This window comes from the organism of the source record quoted next, unplaced genomic scaffold (assembly GCF_019419815.1).
Source record: "Pyrus x bretschneideri cultivar Hongxiangsu unplaced genomic scaffold, Pyrus_bretschneideri_v1 Contig8, whole genome shotgun sequence".
Lineage (NCBI taxonomy): Eukaryota > Viridiplantae > Streptophyta > Magnoliopsida > Rosales > Rosaceae > Pyrus > Pyrus x bretschneideri.
The window spans coordinates 3,358,471-3,380,908 of NW_025999820.1; the positions used below are offsets into that span (position 1 = coordinate 3,358,471).

The 22,438-nt window shown below is 38.4% G+C and overlaps 3 protein-coding genes across 3 annotated transcripts; 1 reads left to right on the top strand and 2 right to left on the bottom strand.

Moving 5' to 3' along the window:
* Positions 1–237: 237 nt before the first annotated feature.
* On the bottom strand, positions 238–5,452 carry LOC125473142 (probable aldehyde dehydrogenase). Its single transcript, XM_048575550.1, has 17 exons — positions 5,423–5,452; positions 5,254–5,331; positions 4,398–4,620; positions 4,136–4,233; positions 3,905–4,017; positions 3,163–3,242; positions 2,797–2,900; positions 2,638–2,705; positions 2,395–2,452; positions 2,149–2,262; positions 1,854–1,937; positions 1,633–1,737; positions 1,380–1,493; positions 1,090–1,221; positions 904–993; positions 671–792; positions 238–582 (listed from the first exon to the last, which is right to left on the bottom strand). The coding sequence occupies exons 1-16, from the start codon at positions 5,450–5,452 to the stop codon at positions 751–753; spliced, it is 1,533 nt and encodes a 510-aa protein (XP_048431507.1). The 3' UTR covers positions 238–582; positions 671–750.
* Positions 5,453–7,327: 1,875 nt separating this feature from the next.
* Positions 7,328–8,866, bottom strand: LOC125473143. The gene has a single exon (XM_048575551.1). The coding sequence runs from the start codon at positions 8,864–8,866 to the stop codon at positions 7,328–7,330; it is 1,539 nt and encodes a 512-aa protein (XP_048431508.1).
* An 11,724-nt stretch (positions 8,867–20,590) lies between these two features.
* On the top strand, positions 20,591–22,284 carry LOC103952664 (galactomannan galactosyltransferase 1-like). Its single transcript, XM_009364320.3, is given in 3 exon segments — positions 20,591–20,638; positions 20,640–20,693; positions 20,695–22,284. Coding segments are annotated over 3 exon segments (1,488 nt in total). The 5' UTR covers positions 20,591–20,623; the 3' UTR covers positions 22,114–22,284.
* The last annotated feature ends 154 nt before the right edge of the window (positions 22,285–22,438 follow it).

Sequence of the window (22,438 nt, forward strand, 5' to 3'; positions counted from 1 at the left end):
AGGTCAATAACATCATCACTTAAAATTTTGATGATTTTTCTACTAGTGCTACAGTTTACCCTCCGTACAAAATTAGCAAGGTGAATAAGTAAAATCTTGAGTATAACCAAAAGTATATTCTCTCTATCAGATATGCCCTTGTTACGCGGTAGAGAGTCAATGACTGGGTCAACGAAATTTCCTGCTTATTTGCGGCTTAGTTATAGTAAGATCTGTGTATAATGTTTGGCCGCAATATATCTTCATGTCACACTGCATATCTCTCTCTCATTCAAGTAAGAATAAAAGTTCTACAAATCAATGACATGAAAAGTTATGGATTTTTAAACAAGGTATATCAAACTATACACCCAAAGCAAATCATTTACACGGTTGCAATTCGTAGTTCCTAATCGTTCTTCAATCCATCGGAAGCACGAAATTAGTATTCAAACGAGCAACTTTCTTTCTTCAATCCCACACTTTTGCTCCTTAGAATTTATCCTTACCAATGAGCCACAACCAGTCAAGGCAAACCCCTGCAAATATGCCTCCCAAAAGAAACAAAACAAGTATATTTCCCAAGGCATTTTGCTCAGGTCCCTGCAAATCAAACAACCAGAAATTAATTTTGATTTGATTTCATTAGAAACCGTGAAAACATATGTTATATTCGGAACAGGTTACGTACGTTGTAGCCTTTGGGTGCCACTGTCATGACACAGATAGTGAGATAACCATTTGTTAATCCTAAGATTGATGTCAGCAAGATCATCCACCCTTGGTCAGCGTACTTTCCTGTGAAGTAGTACGCTGGAACAAAGAGGAAGCGCAATAGGATTGCAATCAGGAGGCCCTTTCTGGACTCGATCTTTAGGCATTTGATGATGGGTATGTATCGCGATATCAAATCGAAAGTCTTACCTCATGGATGAAGAGCATCGATTGTGCAGAGCACTTCTGACCACTACATGCATATGCATCCTGATCACAGACCCATGCAACATAGTCTTCCTGCGATAAGAAATGGAAACGGATAAATCAATAACAGACGTGACTCTACAAAGAAAGAGTTGTATACTCTAGAAACATAAAATTGTTGTAAGAAACCTTATGAACGTCAGGCCCTAAAATCTTCCAGTCAAATCCTGCATCTTCCAACTTAACACGACCCTTCAGGTCACCAGCCAACTTATCTGCCACTCTTGAGCTACCAGTGAAAAGGGTCATTCGTGGATTTCCCTGTTAACACAATAGAAGTAAAATGTTCATTCAATCAACACGTCATAAGTTAGTAGTGTAACCTCTAGGAACGCAAATATGTGGATGAAAGCTATGAGCGGTCTCTTCCAGAGATTATTGCACAGTTTCAAAATAATTTATTTGCACATTGAACCAACCTCTAATAGTAGCTTGTTCATTGTCTGCCCATCAGAATTTATGAAGTCAACATCCTCTGTCGGTAGCCCACAGTAATGAAGCAGCCTCATCATTTGCTTCATAACAATGCTTACCTACAAAAAAAATGTTGCTCACCAGTTAAATTATAACGAGAAGAGATCGCAAAGAGAAAAAAGTATCTAAAAGCTAACTATAAAGGGTTTCAAATAGATCAAACAATTGATTTAGACTCAGAATGTTAGCCTAGCATACCTTACTATCAACTTTGAGGACTGGTTTGTTACCCATATAAAGTGCAGCCATCAACTGAAGTACAGGAATTTGTAGTGGAAAATTAAAGGGAGTAATGATTGCAACCTGCAAAACGAGTCGTTTATCATATCCAACTATGAAAATAACAAAATTTGTTCTAAGAGCTTAAGGTTTTGGGGGTACAAACAAAAAAACCAAGTATGTTCAAAGATGATGCTTACAGGACCATAAGGCCAACGGAAACCATGACTTTGCTGTCCAAGATGATTTCCAGGCACCCCAAAAGATCTTGCAAGGAAGCGGACCTGCCACATATGTGTTAACCAAGATAGTAACGAAACTTGAAAGAGGATTTTATGTGAATTTGATTACAGCAGTGGAATTGTACTGTGCTTAAACCGAGAGTATATAAATGAAATGTTATTCTACGCCTATACCATGTGGGACAAGGTATACGAGTACAGTAACATTTCATATATACACCGAAAACATAAAGGTCAACTGCGCTGAATGTACCTGATCGCTGGAGAAATTCTCAAGAAATTTTTGAGTGACATAAACTTCACCAGAAGCCTGATGGTAACTCTTTGGAGCAACCCTTTGTATTAATCTTGTGAAGAAATCAGAAACCTGACAGCCATACAATCATAAAATTATTAATGAAACTACCATATATGTCAGAAGGTTGAACTACATAAGTCTCAATTCAAATACAGGAAAAAGGTAAAAGAACAAGAATAATGTCTGCTGTACAATTGTTACCTTTGGCAAGGAAAGCATGTGACCTGCCTTTGCAGATATGTCCCCAAGCATAAGATACCTGAAAAAAATGGATTATCGGTTTCATTTTGCTTTCAAATTTTAAAGAATATCACTATCAAACTCTAACAGAAAAGTTGTTGAAATTATATGCCTTGATATGATATCTATTTGTGAAATCCAAGGAAACACATGATGCCTACAAATGAATGAGAATAAAGGAACATAATGATAATAAACACAAACCTCTCTGGTGCTTTGAACGGATTGTGAAGACCATGTTTCGGGCACCTGGACAAGCTCTCCACAAACGGCTGCAATACCAGTTCAACAATTAAAAATAAAATAGTTGCGGTCATAAATAGCAAAAGATATATTTACGGTCACTACAATCTGCAGGCATACCTGTATTCCCGTTTCATCAACTTCACAAACTCTAATGAATGGCTCCCCATTTAAAGGATCCCAAATTGTGTTCCATCTATTAGTGTTCTTCCATTTACCCTGCACTGGAAAAATACGACATTTCTTTTTTAATAGATTTCATTCCTTAATTTTTTTTCCCAGTCAGTTTAAATGAAGAGGTCCACACACCATTGTATTAAAAGTTAACAAAGGAAATACTATCAAAAAAGTTGATGCAAGGAAATTGTTCAAGTTTTTAGTCTTCAGTTATAACTCCAAGACCAATGACTGTTCTGAGTGCGGAGCACTTCATGGGAACCAATTTCAACTGCAAATGACACATACTGCTAAAATGTGTGAACATACCCAAGTTGAGAACTTCAGCAGGCTGTGAACCCGATATCTCTTCCACTTCATCGGTTGCAAAGGGTACCCCATGAATAGATCTGCCATAAAATGGGGAAACCGAAACTGTAAAGATTATCGCTAGAAACGCCATTACAAGTAAGACATACAAAAATTGTCAAATTCTTCAATTATACGGCAGGAATATGGCCGCCTAAAACCAATCCCCCAGTATTTTTGTTCAATCATAACAAATGCTACTACAGAAACATCATCAGATACAGATATTCCACTCTTATCATCGACAATTACACAAATTTACAAGTACAGTATGTCTTTGAGTTAAAAGCCAAATGCAAAACATTTTACAGAGGTTGATGACATGGGAACATCGATCCAATTAAAGACAAAACAAGGATGGAAATTTTCATAACTGCAGACCAAAACAAACCATCCACGATGATTAAAAAAACACACATATTTCCAGTTATCCGAGTCTACAAAAATCATCGGCATCGATCAATCAGCCTAAACAAATCAAGTTCATCATCATCCAAAAACAAACCAAAACATTCGATCACACAGAGCAAAAGATTGCGACTTTTTTGAACCACAAAGGCAGATATCAACAAAACAAGAAAACCCAAAATCCAAAATTGCATATAATCCTCAAAGCAACACCAACCCAAATATTTTTTAAACATTTACAACAAAACCCAGGAAGCAAAATCCAGTAATTCATCCAGGAAACAGAGAATCACACCTGGAGATGTTGAGTGAAGTGAACCAGCTCAAGGCTGTTTGCGGGGCTCTGGTTCTGACTAAAACAACCATTTGTTTTGCGGGGCTCTCGTCAAGGAAAACTGGAATACATCTCTGCAAGGAACAAAACAACCATTTTAAAATTTCATGAACATTTACACCGAAAGTTGTATACATCATCAATCAGTGAAAATGAGCTGAATCCATATCTATGAATGACAAAATTTTGAACCTTGTCAGCAAGAGCTCTAGTAAGAGCCTTCTGTCCAATTTCATCCGGCACATTTACCCCGGCCCAACCAATCCACCTTGCCTCAAACTCCTTTACACCTTTGGAAAAAATCATCCAGTACAAATTAGGTTCATAATCTTAAAATGAAAAGGATATCAACACAACTAAAAATCTTGTCCCCTGTATTAAAATGATACACACAGGAACAGACACTTCGAAAAAGGATTATCAGTATTTAAAGAAGAGTTAAAACACCACATACCCAAAAGTGCACTGACCAGACCCCCTGCACTCATCTCCAGAGACCATGAATCTTCACCTCTTCTAATTGCAGAGACAGGTAACCTGTTCGCCACAACCAACAGTTGTTGTCTGCTAGGCCTCCGGTCTTGGTTTTCGTATCCCTCATTAAGCGCCCTTGCAGCTGCAGCCCCTTCCAAGAATCGTTCAACATGGGCAGCATTTGAGTTTTCATCTTCTCTTAACTACAACTCAGGTTCAAATGTTTCATCCAAGTTTAAGGCCTTGTTATTTTTCCTTAGCTCCCTTTCTCTCAAGAGCCGTTCAACTCGAGTTGGTGGGATGTGGGCTGAATTACCGTTGTACTTGTTCCCAGGCATATGCTCTCTCTAGTAATGAACCCTGCCTTCTAACTTTACTAACACAAGCGATCCTTGAACAACTGTGTCCTACATTTCGTTTAAAGCAAACTAAGTCATCAAACATCACCAAGAACAAAAAGCTTGTCAATTTTGGATGCCAAGAGCAAAATGCATAACACACTTGGTCAGAATAACATAAGAACATCTCTACAGCAGTTCATGATAATCTTGTCACAGAAACAAAAATGACAAGCAGATCTACAGAAAAATTTAATAAAAATCATCCCAAGAACATGATCCGCAGTAAGAAAAATGGGGTCGACCGTTATCCCCTGGTTTTTTAAAGTAGCAATTTAAAAACTCACATTCATAAAATCAACAGGAAAAAGGTTAAAATCAGGGGACGAGTATTTAAAATCAGAAAGCTCCTCGTTTGATAAGGTAACAAATCTTTATGTTCTTAAAATTAGAAAGCTCATTCCCTAATGTGTTTGAACTAATATGGACGGTAATTACCTTGGAAGCGGAAGCAATGTGAGGTACCACAACAACATTTTTCAACTCGGCAAGCCCAGGCTTCATGTAAGGCTCATCCTAATGCAACTTCATTCACAAACCACTCAAATATCAGAGATAGCGTTCGAAAAAGGTTGAATACAACAAGGAATTAGGTGTGGTTTTTTACCTCGAAGACATCCAAGCCAACTCGAAACATGCGTGTATCCTCTCGCTATCCTTTACAAGTTTATATTAATCCTCATCCGAACTACAATAATAACTCTCGCTATCCTCACTACTATCATTTTCAGATTCCCATTCGTCTTCATCTTCGTTTGCCTCTTCCAGTGCATTGTATTGAGGCAGATCACCAAGGTCAATTGATATTTCAAATTCGGGAACTCCAGGTACGTCAAACGGTTCTTGGACAATATTAGTATCCCGGAGTGTTTCTTCACCAATTTCTATCGAAGATGATAACTGTTGGTCAGCAACGTTGTCGTCATTGTCATCATGATCTACTTCTGGAATATCATATAGCCCTCTTCGATCAATCTTCTGAACAACTTTCCAACCATTGCCGGCTTTAGGGTCGTCTAGATAGAATATTTGTTTCGCCATTGTTGCCAAAATGTATGGGTCTTCATCGTACCAATGTCTCGTAGTGTTTACTGATAGTAGACCATGGTCTCGCTTAACACTTGTTCGGTTATGTGGGTTTGTATCAAACCAAAGACACTTAAATAGTATCACTTGACACCTGTCTTTGTAAAGCAATTGTACTACACTAGTTAGTTTGCCATAAAAATCAATGTCTTCACTGTCGCCCGCACCCGGGACATGAACACCACTATTTTGAGTGGACAACTTGTCATCACGTGTTGCCCCCAAGAACTTGATCCCGTTGACATGACAACCTGAGAACAATTCAACGTGAAGCGGTCCTCTCGCCAAGTTATATAATTCTTCATCGTAAGAGGGTGAATTCAATGCCTTCAATTTGTTCATCTAATATAACATATACAAAAAGTTAACCTGTTAGTGTAACCAAATTTAAAGACGGGCATGAACAAGTTGGAAAATATGCTCAATTCAGACCACATACAACTTACATGTGTGTGAAACCATGAAGGAAACAAGTCACGGTGCTTCTTGGCATATAAATGTGAAGGATGTTCCCGCTTCATCAATTGTTCATGCTCTTCAAGGTATGGCAAAGCATCATCACAATTGTTAAGTATGAACCAATGTGCTATCTCCATGTCCTTTTTGGTAAATGATTCACCTTTTACAGGATTGCCGAATGGTCGTGCAATTTGGGCAAAAACAAACAGTTTCTCTTTTCTGACACCACCGTCATTATTGCGTTGAGGACGATTGAAAGTTGTCTCAACATCTTCAAGATACATTGCACAAAAAGTAAGTGACTCATATGCGACCCATGCCTCCACAAGTGATCCTTCGGGCTTTGCCCTGTTTCGAACACACTTTTTCAACTCACCAAGATATCTGCACAAATAAAAGGTATGCTACAAATAATTCAAAGTGTTCGTTGATCATGAATCTGTTATATATATAGACGCTTAATTAAGTACCTTTCTATTGGATACATCCATCGATAGTTCACTGGTCCGGCAAGCAATGCCTCATCTGGCAAGTGAATCATCACGTGAATCATACTTGTGAAGAAAGCTGGGGGAAATATCTGTTCGAACTTGCATAAAACGTTCACAATGTCGTCCTGCAATTGTTTAACATCCAACTTCCGCAAACATCTTGCAGTCAATTGCGAAAAAAATCTCGACAACAACACGATTGGTTTCACCACATCAAGAGGCAATAAGTGTCGAATACCAACCGGAAGAAGGCGTTGTAGTATCACATGACAGTCATGACTCTTCATGTTTGAAAATTTACACCCTCTCATGTTCACGCAACGCGAGATATTAGAAGCATACCCATCTGGAAACTTTACAGAAGAAATAAAGTTGAAAAACTCTTTTTTCCCATTCGGCTTAACTGTAAAAAAAGGATGGCCTTTCTTCAATGTACCACCAACTCTCTTCATCCACAAGGATGACCTAATGCCCATTCATTCCAAATTGAGGCGAGCTTCGATCGTGTCCTTCGTTTTTCCTTCAATGTCTAGAATTGTCCCGACCAAAGTATCAAACACATTTTTCTCAATATGCATAACATCGAGGTTGTGTCTCATTTTTAACTTTGACCAGTACGGGAGCTCAAATAACATACTCTTGTGCGTCCAGTTCAGATGTGTAGTTGGTCTAGGCTTACTGACCCCTTTGCCGAAATGACCAAATTCCAAACAGTTTAATTGATCCAAAATCTCATCTCCGGACCATTCTCTTGGTCTTGGCCGAGTCTCTTTTGTGCCATGGAAAGCTTTATCGTTCTGACGCCACTCATTGTCCCAAGGAAGCCATCTACGATGACCAAGATAACAAACTTTTCTTGCATGCCAAGAAGATGTTACGTTCTCCTTGCATATTGGACATGCCAAATAACCCTTAGTCATCCACCCAGAAACCATTGCATATGCGGGAAAATCGTTTACTATCCACATCACTGCCGCTCGCATGGTAAACATCTGCCCAGTATACTTATCGTACGTACAAACACCGTTTTCCCATAAATCTTTTAGCTCATCAACCAACGGCCGCAAATAAACATCAATGGACTTTCCTGGATCTTCAGTAATTAATAGAGTCAACATCATGTATTCTTTTTTCATGCACTTCCAAGGTGGCAGATTATAAGGAAATACGACAACCGGCCAAGTGCTGTGGGTTTGATTTAAAACCCCGAACGGATTAAATCCGTCAGTGGCAAGTCCTAATCTGACGTTGCGCGGGTCAGCTGCAAAATCAGGGTACATTCGATCGAATGCTTTCCATGCCTCTCCATCTGCAGGATGCCTCATAACATCATCATTTACTCGTCCTTCTTTATGCCATCTCATGTCGGTTGCGGTATGCATCGACATGTACAATCGCTGCAACCTAGGCTTCAATGGAAGATAACGCATTACTTTTTGTGGAATCTTGGTCTTTCTATTCTGTGATGTCATTTTAAACCTCGGCTCATTGCAGACAGGGCATTTATCCAATTGTTTGTTCTCTTTATAAAACAATATACAATTATTTACACATGCGTGAATTTTTTCATACCCCAATCCGAGACCCTTCAACACTTTTTGGGCACTTTTATGATCTTCAGGTAAACAATTCTCCTTTGGAAGCATCCTCTTGATAACTCCCAAAAAATAATCAAAACACTTGTTTGACAAACGAAACTTGATCTTGCCATGCATCAACTCCACAATTGCTGTGAGCACCGAAAAGTTCTCGCAACCCGGATATAATTCTTGCTTCGCATTTTTCAATAGTTTTTCATAGTTTTTGAATGCCTCACTATCCATGGTTGGACAACCGTCATCTCCCCCTTCCTGATTGGTGTTACTCGAGGCATATGGATAAACGTCATTTAGAATATTCATAACTTGTTCATTAGGATCCACATTAGATTCAACAGTTTCCACTCGTGTCACGTATGAAGACGAAGCTTGGTCTAATCGTTCTCCATGATGATACCAAGTAGTATACGTCTCCATCATCCCATTTCTTACTAAATGAAATCGAACATTCGAGAATGTCTCCCACATTGAGTTGTGACATCTCCTACACGGACATCGGATATGAGTTGAACCTATGTTATGACTAGTTGCGAATTCAATGAACTTTTCTATTCCATCCAAGTACTCAACATCACATCTATTATGATTATGTATCCACTGTCTGTCCATTTTGTCTGCAATCCCAATAAAAGGACAAGAATTACAACAAATTCAACTATTGTCTTGTCACCTTATTCCTCCGGTAAGGGCTCTATCCCATTCAGGAATGCACAGTTATGTGCCGTAATTTACGATTCCAATGGATTAAACTTCGACATGGGTTAATTTTGGCAGCATCTCCTTATAGTTCTTCAAGTGCACGCCGTAGATACATAATATCCACCGTGTACTCGAAGAACATCAGGAAATGTTACCAAAATTTCCATTATCGAAACCTAATCCATGAACCGCAAATTACAACACATAACTATGCATTCCCAAACTGTCCAAAAAATGGGACAATTCAAGAATTAATTGGACCGCAGTCATGCTTTCGCATCCATGCACGAAATCCAACTAATTCTCAAACGGGAAACTAAGCTTTTCTTGAAGAAAAAAAATTGTACGAAGTTAAGTAATATTAACTTCGTACAACACAAAACAATTTTGCAGGTGATGTACAAAAATATGTGCATACAAATAAACTAAATCACAATAATTACTAAAACTAAATAAAATAAAATAAATTAATAAAAATTAATATAGCGAAGAAAATAAAGTGATTTACGTACACTGTGACATCTCAAATCTGAATTGCGGCCAAACCTACAACTCCTCCACCACCCACAACTAACAGCCGTTGGCTGTAGAGATAAGATGCAATAACAAAAGGATGCAAAATTGTTAATGATAGCTTCCACCGAGATAAGATACAATAATCAAATCCCTACACCAAAATAATATAAAGCTTCAGCTACCTCTCAATCCATGTTTCGTAAAGACACAGCATCAAAAATAAATGTCATACTTTCTTTTATACCTTTTACCTAAAAAATGCTGGGAAGATGGTAAAAGTTTGGACACAAAAGTTCAACATCTCTAGTATAGTGAAACAAATTTCATTACTGAAAGAAACATTTACCCCCATGTGAAAACGATAACAGCTTTTGCAATCGAAAAAAAGAAAGAAAATGACAATGGCTTCCTGATGACAACAGCTTTAACAAAAGAATCATGATACATCAAAGGAAGGAAGTTAATATCCGAGATAACATACCCCTTAGCTTTCCTAGCAGTACTTACGAGGGCTCGCCAAGCAGTTAGAGAAGCAAAAGGAATGGCACTAGCTTCCTAGAATCACATAGTAAGATAAAGCCAAATTGAGTTGCCACACAGCAATAACAGGAATGAGAAGTTAAAAACTCTCATCTACATAACATCTCACCATGAATTCCTAACATCTCACCATTGTTCTCAATTCTTTCATGAATTCCTAATAACAGAAATCATGAAAGAATTGATAATAATGGGTGTAGAAACAGAAAAAAAAAAAATCAACAAAGGATTCGATATTTCCTCTTATTGCTATATGTCTATTTCCACAAAGCAACGTGCTGCTTAATAATTGTAGCTTGATTAGCTCTAAGTTCCATTTCATATCAAGTAGTTTTTACTCCAGTTCATCCAACCAATCTAAGCTAAAAAAAACTGTTTTTTCTTCTTTTTCGGCTAAGCAAGGTGGAAAATTCAAATTAAAAATGAATTAATAAAAAATTTAAGCTCCAAATGTACATTATTCAGACAAATGAACACAATCATACCACTAACACACTCAGAAGCATCATTACATTATAAAAGCAGCTAAATAACTAGAAAAGTATGCGTGCACGTGTGTGTGTGTGATTTCAGATGATGATGTTTATGTGTCCGATTGCGGACTGCAAGACTTTTCATTAATGCCATTGTTGGATGCCCTGCATGCCAATAAAACATTTGCAATGGTAGACCTTTCTCACAATGAGTTAGGTACTACTAATAGCGTGTGATTTCTAGCCTACGCTTATTTAGATTCAAAAGTGTTGCTTCTGGACTAGAAAGTATTTAGCAGCCTTTCTGTTAAACATTCTTCACTTACTAAAACATTTACTAAAACATTTTCCCAGGAATTGTGGGCAGTATTAACTGTTTATTGGCCTCATTGTTTCCCAGGAAATGGTACAATGAACAAACTGCAACAAGAATCACTTCATCATGCCAAAAATATGCTGGAATTGATGTTGGATCTCCGCTTCAACCGAGTTGGTGCAACTTATTTGGTTCAGGTATCTAACTAACATTGCAAAAAATTTCATGTTAAAGCTTAAGCTGACTTCTTTGAATGATTCATATACATGTTTTCCCATGTATTAAGTTTATGCAAGAAAGACTGTAAGCAAGGGTGAACTTTGACTCTCTCCGCCGTTTGTTTGTTGCCAGATGGCTTTATACAATTATACACAAATTTACAAATGAATGGTAGTGTACCTTAAGAGCTAGAGTAATTACTACCAGCTCCTATATGGAAACAAACTCAACAAAGCCCAAAGACTGGGATTGGTTACATGACTGTTTCACAAACACCTTGGGGTACTCAAGAGTCAAAATGAACTTTCTTTCATATAAGCCTCTAATATAAATCCTCGCCCACAATATAAATTTCAATCAATTCATTTGGAATTTTTTCTTCTTCTCTCGGTTGTGAACCCCTTGAGAACCATTAGGACACATGGTATTACATGGGACTATTGAACTTTTCAGATGAATAAAATAATTCTTAAATATTTTAAAATCATAGCAAGATATCATAAACCATGTAAATTATGATGACGATGATAGTAAATAATTGCAGCAGTTTATAAAAGTGAAGGGAAACTTGAATTGAACTAAAATGTGCATTGTGACCAATTACTATCCTTAAGGTTCTTAATGACAATTACTTAATGCGAAAATTAAAGGGCTTAGAAACACAGTGTTTAACTCAAGCCCTCTAGCATTGACTCTATTAAGTCTGAGAAACAAGCTGGTTCTGGTTTGGAAAACTACTAATCATGAACATTTCAAATAAGGATGATTCTAGAGAATAATACTAGGAAAACTGGTGTATTGCTGTCTATTTAAACACCTATGTACTCTACTGATGAACTATGAAAAGATGATATTCCTCTTATTTTCTGGAATTTATTTTTAATATGTTGATCCTAAGTATACTCTCCACACGGACCACACCCTACAACAAAACCTACAACTTCATCATGTGGAAATGCATTTTGAATTTTCTGTTTCAAAACTATGAGAATATTAGCAGGCAGCAGCCACCACCCACTCCGCCCACCACCACCCCCCCTCCCAAAAAAAAAGAAAAGAAAGAAACACACAAAACCCCCAACAAAGAGGATACAACATGAAAAATGGATCCTACATACAATATTTTGCAACACTTACTTGTAGCGCTTATATGCTAAACCCTTAAAAGCTGCTTGAGCATCAGCAGGTTCAAGAAAAACAACCTGAACATTAATAATTCAAGAAAAGAATTAGTAGAGAATCACTCTTTAACAACACAACATCATAGTAGACTAATATGATCAGTAATCTAGAAGTTTCTTCCTCTCTGCAGTATCAAAAGAGTGGGAGAATAAAAGTACATAATATGGCAAGTTGTCAATCAAAATTATTAGACTGCCAATCAAAATTATTAGACTGCAATAATAAATGAAACAGAGCATTAAAAGCAATGTGAGCTAATTACTGACAGGTGTTTATAATCATCCCAGAGACCTCCCTAACAACATATAATACCAACAAGATTTGTCACCACCATGTCCTTCCAAGTTCCAACCAAAGAAAAAAGCAGTATGTAAATGAGTTTTACAGTTCTAGAGAAATATAACTAATTGTGCAAACCACATGTGTGTGTGTGTGTGTGTGTGTGTGTATTGCTACAAATTTTCAAGTTAAATATAACTAATTGTGCAAACCACATGTGTGTGTGTGTGTGTGTGTGTGTGTGTATTGCTACAAATTTTCAAGTTATATTGCTACAAATGAACACAATCATTACATTATATTGCTATAAATTTTTAAGTTTTGTTGGAATTGGAGGAACAAAACAGAGAGAGGAGCAAACAATAAAATCATCATTTCCCTCATTTTCTCCGCAAACAAATAGAACTTAGAAATGGGATCAATCTAAAAACAAGGTGAAATTTGACTCACTTTGATATCAACGGGATTGATTGGAGAAGGTTTTGAAGAGAGATGGAGGAGGGAGGTAGCTGCTGCAACTGGGTTTGCAGTTTCTGCCTCCCAAACTGATTAAGTGGAGTAAGAAAAGTCGTTGACTTTGCGCGACGCACTTGCACATGCGTCGCGCAAAACACCTTTGCGCGACGCATGTGCACATGCGTCGCGCAAAGTTGGCAAAAAAGCGGTAAAACATTCTTTGTTTGGCGCCAAGATATTGCGCGACGGTACTTTGCGCGACGAAGGCTGGCGTCATGCAAAGTGTTTTGCGTGACCCACAAGTTCCTGGGTCGCGCAAAGGCTGTTTGCGCGACGCTTTGTCTTTTAGGTCGCGCAAACATACTTTGCGCGACGAAATTTGGTGCGTCGCGCAAGATTCCGTCGTGCAAACATTTTTTTTTACTAGTGTATGGGGTCTAAAAGCCTCGAGGGACTTCTGATTGCAAAGCAGATTTGGATTCCAACTAATCCTCGAGGGACTGAAAGCCTAGCGCCTGGTATCATTGCATCTAAGTCGGATTTCTATCTTCACCGACTATGGGGTCTGCCCAAGGAGGTGTGCACCTGCTACTCTTAACTTTAGTGTGAATGACATGTCCTGTTGTGTTTGAGAATTGGATTATTTTTTCAGAACTTTTCTCTAATCTTAGCCTTTTCTTTTGAAGGTGGAACTTGTAGGACTTACTTGTCATGCCAAAGTATCTTGTAACCTTCACCATAGGTTTTGCTCAGAAAAATAACGTTGATGCAGCAGTTAAAAAGGTCAATTCTCTCAACAATAGCGAAGTTCACGTGTAAGATTGGCATAACATGATTAAGCTCTTTGGAAACAAAGTGTTCAAACACTTTTCAAAGTTTAATTCCTAATATTTGTTCAAAATTGTATGAAAGATCAGTTATGCAAATTTATAGTATATTCTTATATCAAAGATATTACAATTTGTTTACTCACCCAAAAAAAAAAAAAAAGGAAATATTATATTCATATCTGGGTGCCCGTGGAGGCATCCTTTTTTTCTTAATATTATTTCACAACTTTGCCACCAATGTGAATTAGGGCATTGTTTGCAGATGACACCAATGCAATATTAGTAGCCATTGTTACAGTAAAGTCCTCTACATAGGATATGTTCTCTAGTTTAGTGGGCACTTGGTGGCCACTGAGGTTTGCCACCAATGAGAGTGTCCACACTTGACAATAGACACTAATGAAAAGGGTGGCTTTTAGCCAAAATTCTAGTAGTGTGGTGACATTTTGGAATTAGCTTCCGTAGTGGACACATCTTTAGTTGTAGCCTTAACCATTATAATAATGTTGTGATTAATTTTATGAATGTGGTTAATTTTATGAGTGTGGTTTTAATTTCAAGAAACAAAAGGTCTGGATACCTAGTTGAATGTAAAAGGAGTGCTTCTCATAGAAATGACTTGTGAGGCTTGAAAGCTAGAAGTGAACATAGAAAAAGAGACAATACCTTCATTGGTACTTACTTCTTAAGTATGATGAATGAGTAATTGATAGCATTAAAAAGCAACCACAATGTGAGGGAATTGTGGGGGTAGCTTAGCTATTTTTTAGAAATGAAATATACTTAAAAAGAATGTAAAAGTAATTTGCTTCTAGAAAGAGATGGCGACCATCTCTTATAATTGACGTTTTAAGGTATTGAAAGGTTGAAGATCTTCTAGCAAATGCCTTAAATGTGGGGGAGTTTACTCAAGTGTTAGCAAATTACTTATCAAGTCCGAACACATGTTTGGAGGAATTATGTTGGAAAACAACTACTCTCGAATGAAATATAATTTTATAACTAGAAGTGTGCACCATAAGAGATAGTCATCAACCTAATGGATCCAAATTAATTAAAGGTTTGACCAGAAAGTAAGTTGCATCATCAAAGGGAATGAGTTAAAAGCCTATGTCTTGAGAGTTATAAAACCCAACCTAGCTGACTAGAGATCTAGGTTCAAAGGGACAACCGAATTGTGGATGATTCAATGGGAACACTGTGGAGATAATCTCCTACCCATATCCTATGATGTAATAGTGTTATTTGCAACGTGTTTAGGATAAGCTTTGCTTTTAATGATTCCTATACTTGGAAATAACAAGTGGGGTATTGCAGGATACTCTTAATGGGAAGTCACCTATCTTAAGTGAGGAATATGGCTGTTTCTATGAGAATTTTCTGAATGGCTTAATTCTCTAAAAGCACTTATAAGAAACTGAGAATTGTTCAAGGCCAAAATGAACACAACCGAGCAACCACAAGGTGTCTGGAAGGGTATTGTATGATTACTATTATCTTGGTTTACACAAACGGCTGAGCAGTTCAAGACATCGCGTTCACTGATTAGCCACGTAAATCCAATAGTAATTCACTACGAAAGGTTCAAAGCCAAAAACTACCTATTCCGATGCGGTACTTTTTCTACTGAATTTTCCTCTAGTGTCTACATTGCCATTTGCATAGTGTGGAGTCAATTTCCATTTATGTGGGAGATTGTTGGAAAATTTAATAATAATATTATTATATTAAATTTATTAATTGAATGAAAATCATAAGTGGAGCCTTTTGGTAAAAAGATGCGTCTATTCAAATGAAGAGTTGCAACTTTTCACTCTTTATGAATAGTCACATGCTTTCCAATAAGGTATCTCAAAATCTATAAATTAGGAAGCCCCTATAAGCATAAAATAACTTTTTCATTTACATAATTGTACATATATTGAACTAAATATTAAAGTTTCATTGAGTTCATATGAGAAAGTTTTCAACACAATAGTGGCTCATAGAGCCTTGTGATTTGGACTACTACTATTACAAGGACATGGTTGTTGTATCTTGGGAGACAAGCACTGATCAACCATGAGCATCATAGTGGGGCGTAAACTTGCCTTAAGGACAAAGTGTCTTAACACTTGCCTCGACCATATTTTCAAGTTTTCCTAATCCATTATGTCATGTTCATTTAACATTGATTGCTCATGTGCATGCATTAATTTTGATATATAATTAGATGAACTATTTCTTAATATTCTATGTGATTTAATATAGCAATTAGACTGTATTTTTCCACCGCGAACTCCGGCGGTCGGAGGTGCAACCGCACCTCCTCGCCTCTTTGGGTTCACCAATGAATTCAAAGTGTTGTATGAGCTTTGATACCACTTGTTGTGCAAAAGTTGGTGATCCAAGAGTTAGACAATTTTGGCATTAAGGGTAGTTGGGTACACCAAATTCATGCATCAAGAAAGACTTTGCCCAACGAAAGACCATTCGTCACGCAATGTCTTAGAGCTCGTTTGGATTTACTTTTAAAAGAGTCAAAATCGCTTTCTAATGAGTAAAAGCACTTCGGTGTAAGAAAAAGGTCATTTGACAAATATTTCAAAAGTGATTTTAGTTGGACAGAAGCACTGTAAAGCATTTTATCAAGAAATACCTAGAAAATAAGGGATAAAGATGCTTTCCCTTCCCTTTTCCCCTCCCTTCCTTTCACAGGTTTTTTTTTTTCTCTCTCTCTCTCTCTCTTTCTCTCTCTCTACAAAGATGAAAAAACAATATGAAATCTGGAGCATTCAAACAGGAGGGAGAGGAAAAAAAAAAAAACAAAGAAAGAGAATCCCTATCCGAAAATAAGGGAAGCACTTTTCTCCCTTAATGAAACATTTTGAATTCCAAAATCAATCTTAACTTTTTAATTTGCAAAGTCTAAAATGTCATTCCATTTCAAAGAAGGGTAATGCTAGGTAGATAATTTGTAGACTAAATTTCCAAATTAAATGATGCGTCACTAATAAGAAATAATCATCAACTTCCATGTCATTTAGTTTACAAAATTTTGTCTACAAGCTTCCATTACCACTTTTTTCTAGTGGTCTATGTTGTCATATAAGAAAACCAAAAGAGTTTTTCTTTTCAGATTATTTTGGAGAGTGGAGCAGTCTTCTTGGTCTCGGTCTCTTCGTTTTAATCTTCTTCAAATCTCTCTGCATCTTCATCACTTGAATATTTGTGGAGGTATGTTCTCCTACTTCTTACTTAATTTTGTATGTTGTGTGTGAATTTTTTTTGGTGATATGTTCTTTTTGCTGAAATTGTTGTCACGAAAAGAATTTCCCCACCAAACTGCAGCTGGTTAACTGGCAAGGCGTGGAGGAGAGGTGGTTGCCCATGGCAAAGGCGCCGGGGGGATCTTGAGGAAGAAGAAAATTAGAGAAGCATGAACTTCTTTGGTTCTCTATTACTACTTTTTTTTTTTTTTTTTGAGGAGACGATAAGGAGAATTGGCTTAGGATTGGGTGGGCTGGGGCTGAAGAAGATTGAGAAGATGCATGAGGTGGCGATGGGTGTTGTTTGAGCTAGAATGTCCCTCGCATAACTCTCCTTGTCTTGCCTGTCGGGCAAAAGTTCACGGCTTGATTTTCTACATCATGAATTTGGAATTAGTTTGAAAGGTGATTTTCTACATCAGAATTTTAAACATAATTGTGACGGAAGAACTATATTGATTTGCAACACCTATTTTTAGGGACTAAATTGATTGATTTTTAATTTTAGGAAGCATCTTGATGGCAAGGGTCAATTTTAGGGACCATTTGTGATAAAAACTTTATTTTTCTTTTTCTTTTTTGTCAAAAGATAGACTTTATTTATAACTTAATCGAAATGTTTATATGCAAGAATATTTAATGAAAACTCAGGGCCTATTTCATCCCAAATAAATGGACTACCATGTTTGGTAGTAAATGAGGCAATCGTGTGAGCGGCCAGGTTGCTACCCGTGGCACAAACCCAATTTTAACATCTCCAATATACTTCACCAAAGAATCAATATCAAACGGAAGACATTCTGAATCAACATCCACTTCAACCTCCTTGTTAATCATTCGCAGCAGCACTTGGGCATCCGATTCAATCTCCAACTTCGTAAATCCTTCGTTTTTGCAAAACACAAGTGCTGCACGAATAGCCTCCGCTTCCGCCAAGATTGCCGAATGAAAAGGCCTCTTCCCCACCCCTCCTGCTCTCCACAAACACCTTGCAAAATCTCGAATCACCCACTCATAACTCCCCAGCCTTGTCTTTGAATTCCATGATCCATCACAATTTACTTTCAAAGTACGAACAGATTCTTAACACAATGAAGAAACAGAATTCAATTCACAAATATTGAGAAGAAGATGAAAAGTTTAGAAGAATTCCAATTTCTCTCAATATTTCTTTTTCTTACAATTATGTTTTCTTTCTTTTTCACAGAATACCTCAATCCAAGATCCCCTTTTGAACCTCTCTAATACAATGACTTAGAGAGTAAGCTACCAATCACATGTGCACAGTACATGACATTTACAATCCTATCTGATACCATGTGCACAGCACATGCCAATTACATTTATATCCAATACAGATGACTTAGAGGAAAGTGGGACTTCAGCGACGAGCGGTGAAGACGACGGCAAAGGCGAAAGTGTGCCTCAGAGGCTTATGAGAGCTCAATGGAAAAGACTCCGCACAGAAGCTTCTCGTTGCAGGGGAATTATTGGGCCTCTTTTACCTTCAACAATATATCAATTTGAAAATGAAGCACAAGGTGTTCGACATAATGCCTCTAAGAAACCTGGCGCTGTTGACACTGAGAAACTGGGTTAGAAAATGTTGGGAAGTGATCTTCTCGCACAATCTTGTTTAAATTATATAGTTTTAATTGAATAAATGAATGGAGAATAAAAAGACTTAAATAAACAAGAGAGTGCAGAAATCTTTTGGATTGTTTCGTAATTATGGTTTGTATTTTGGGTAATTTCATTTGAAATTTTGAAAAATGGAGTGAAAATTAACGCGAGAGTGCGTTTGTTCAGGCAATGAGACACCTGCTTGCGGTAATCAGAACAAAGTGAAGCAAAGGGGGAAGGCAAGCTAAAGAAAGAGGGCAAGATTAAAACTAGGGCAAATAATGCCCTATCCAAAATAGTGTTGGTATGTCATATGAATAGTGTTTGTATGTCTTGCACAGAACGTTTTATTAAGATCAGCCTATTTGCCGATTTCACGTTTATATACAATCAATCTAGTAGTATTCTAAATTACAATAAGAGGGATGCCCATAATTAGTAAAATCAATCATTTTTATTGTTCATAATATCCGGTTCCGTTTGGGTTGCCTTGGGTTGACATTGTTCAACCCAACCTTCCATCGAGCCTATCGTTTCAAACCGCTATTGCACTAAAGTCTTGGTATTGCAAACTTAAAACTTATTTAATATTGAAAAGAGAAACATCACTAGACTGTAAGTTGTGGAAGCTTCCAATGTTTGCCAACAAAACTTATTGCATAGTGAGATGTGAATTTACAGGAAGTACATCAAATGAAATGTGAGGAAGGGAGCGGAGAGATGCATTCATAACTTTTATATAAATCTCGAATATATATGTAAATAAGCAAGCATTACAAAATCTTCTTTTTATGTTGGTTATTGAAAAGACTCATTGCACTATTGCACCATTATTTGAAGAGATTTTTATGTGTATCCGTAGCGTAATATGGTACATTATGTGTTATAAAATAGAGAGATATTGAAAAATATGCTCTAAAGTGAGACATATTAATCTTGCTGTTTACTTATATTATAACACGTGGTGTATCATCTATGTGTTCCCGATACATATCAAAATTTATCCATTATTTATATCACTATCTTATGAATATATGTAAACTAATTATGAACTTGAAGTTTTCTTTATACACGTGGTATCGAAGGTGGCGAGAATCAGATACAAAACCCTCAAATGGAGGAATAAACTCTTTTGACAATTTGAACTAGAACTAGAAATTATGTGACAATAAGTTGCTTTGGTGGGTTGCAATTTTATAAGCTTAAAATCTTATGTTTATCACTTGTTTGAATGTTGCCACCTGTCTGGGTAATTATCAATCAACATCATAACGAATTCAATTCCAGACTATGCCCACTCCATTTGCCAAACCAATTCCTGCCAAATAAAAGAAATCCTTTTGCAGAATTTTTTAAAAGTAAAACTCTGCGTTGACTCTTTGTCAACATATTTTTATACTAATATTTTAATATATTATGTAAAAAATATAAGATGAAAATCTTAATTTTGAAAAAATCTCGAGAATATTTCTCTCCAAATAATATAAATTTTAGGCTTCCTTTTCATCCCAAGCAAGTCCATGTTCATTATTAAGATCACAATAAAGTGCACCTAAATGACCATAATACCTTCCGTCATTCCTTTCTTGTGAAACGCACCACACTGTAAAGTAACATGGTGTGGGTCATAAAAGTAAAAGCGACAAAATTCTAAGTTCTACCCACGAAGGTGTCGGTTCACAAACACATACATACACGTGTCTGCTTGATCAAGGTGTAGGCTAGACAAAGGGACCCAACGAATGCCGTAGATCGTGGCGCACTTTAGCATCTTCAGCGCTACTAAACCGACTATGCACTGTACACTCCCCCCACTTAAACCCTTCTGCTAAACATATCCAGAGGACCAGAATAGAAGCTGTACGAAACCCTTCATCCATGGCCGCAAAACGACACTGTTAACAACCCAACCCTGTCGCATTTTCCATTTCCAATGCTTTCCCCTGAGTTGCCTCAAATGTCGAAACCCTATGCCAGAACAAGGCCCTCTTCCTGGGTCGCCGACGGACTGCTTTTCTTCGGCGGCGCATTTATCGCTCTTCTCCTCCTCCTCACTCTCTGGACCTTCGTAACCCCTTCTTCTATCCCCAATTTCAACCGCACAGTCGCTCCGCCGCCGACCGCTGCTGAAGCCGATCAATGCGCTGACGACTCTGACCTGCGGCGGGATCCCCGGAACCGGACCTTCTACGATGACCGGGAGGTCCGGTACACGCTCGGGCAGCCGGTTCGGGACTGGGACGAGAAGCGGCGGCAGTGGCTGCTGCACCACCCGTCGTTGGCGGCGGGAGCGGGTGAAAGGATTCTGATGGTGACGGGATCCCAGCCGTCCGCGTGTAAAAATCCTATCGGCGATCATCTCCTCCTGAGATTCTTCAAGAACAAGGTGGACTACTGTAGAATCCACGGCCACGAAATCTTCTACAACAACGCATTGCTGCACCCGCGGATGGGGAACTACTGGGCCAAGCTCCCCGTAATCCGGGCCGCCATGGTGGCCCACCCGGAGGCCGAGTGGATCTGGTGGGTCGACTCGGACGCGTTGTTCACCGATATGGAGTTCAAGCTCCCGCTGGACCGGTACAAAAACCACAACTTCATCGTCCACGGGTGGACCCACCTGGTAACGGAGACGCACAGCTGGACCGGGCTCAATGCAGGTGTGTTCTTAATCCGGAACTCCCAGTGGACCATGGATTTCCTCGAGGTGTGGGCCAGCATGGGCCCGCAGACCCCGGAGTACGAGAAGTGGGGGGAGACCCTCCGGTCAACGTTCAAGGACAAGGCGTTCCCGGAGTCGGACGATCAGACGGGGCTGGCTTACTTGATCTACAAGGAGAAGGAGAAATGGGGGGACAAGATTTATCTGGAGAGCGAGTATTATTTCGAAGGGTACTGGGCGGAGATCGTGGGGACGCTGGATAAGATCGAGGCCAGGTACGATGAGATAGAGAGAGGGGAGGAGGACAATGCGGTGCGTTTAAGGAGGAGGCACGCGGAAAAGGTGAGCGAGCAGTACGGTGCGTATAGGGAGGAGTACTTGGGTGAGGCGGGGTACGGGAAGGGGAGCTGGAGGCGGCCGTTCGTCACGCACTTTACGGGATGCCAGCCGTGCAGCGGAATGCACAACGAGATGTATTCCGGGGAGTCATGCTGGGACGGGATGCGGAAGGCGTTGAATTTCGCGGATAACCAGGTGCTCCGTAAATATGGGTACGTGCACGCGAGCACAGGGGATAGTGCGGCCACTCCGGTGCCGTTTGATTACCCGGCCGAGTTTTGAAAAGGTAAAGATTGGCATATAGCTTTTGTTTGATTGCTTTTGTTTATTCGGCTTTTGTAAAAGCTGGATTTATTAGTCACTTACTTATGCTGTTGGATTCATTGGATGATGAAAGCTCTTGACTGATTTGTTGACTAAATGGTATACATGGCACCTTGGAAAGTGACTAAATTATTGGATCTGTTTTATGAGTGGCGAGGTGTTTGGCCATGCAAAAGGTATATAGGGGGGAGTTGTTGATGATGATGACAATTTCGGAAAACCCTAATGATAGCTTAATCGTTGTTAGGAATAATGATAAATATACTTGTTTTTTTAATGGGGA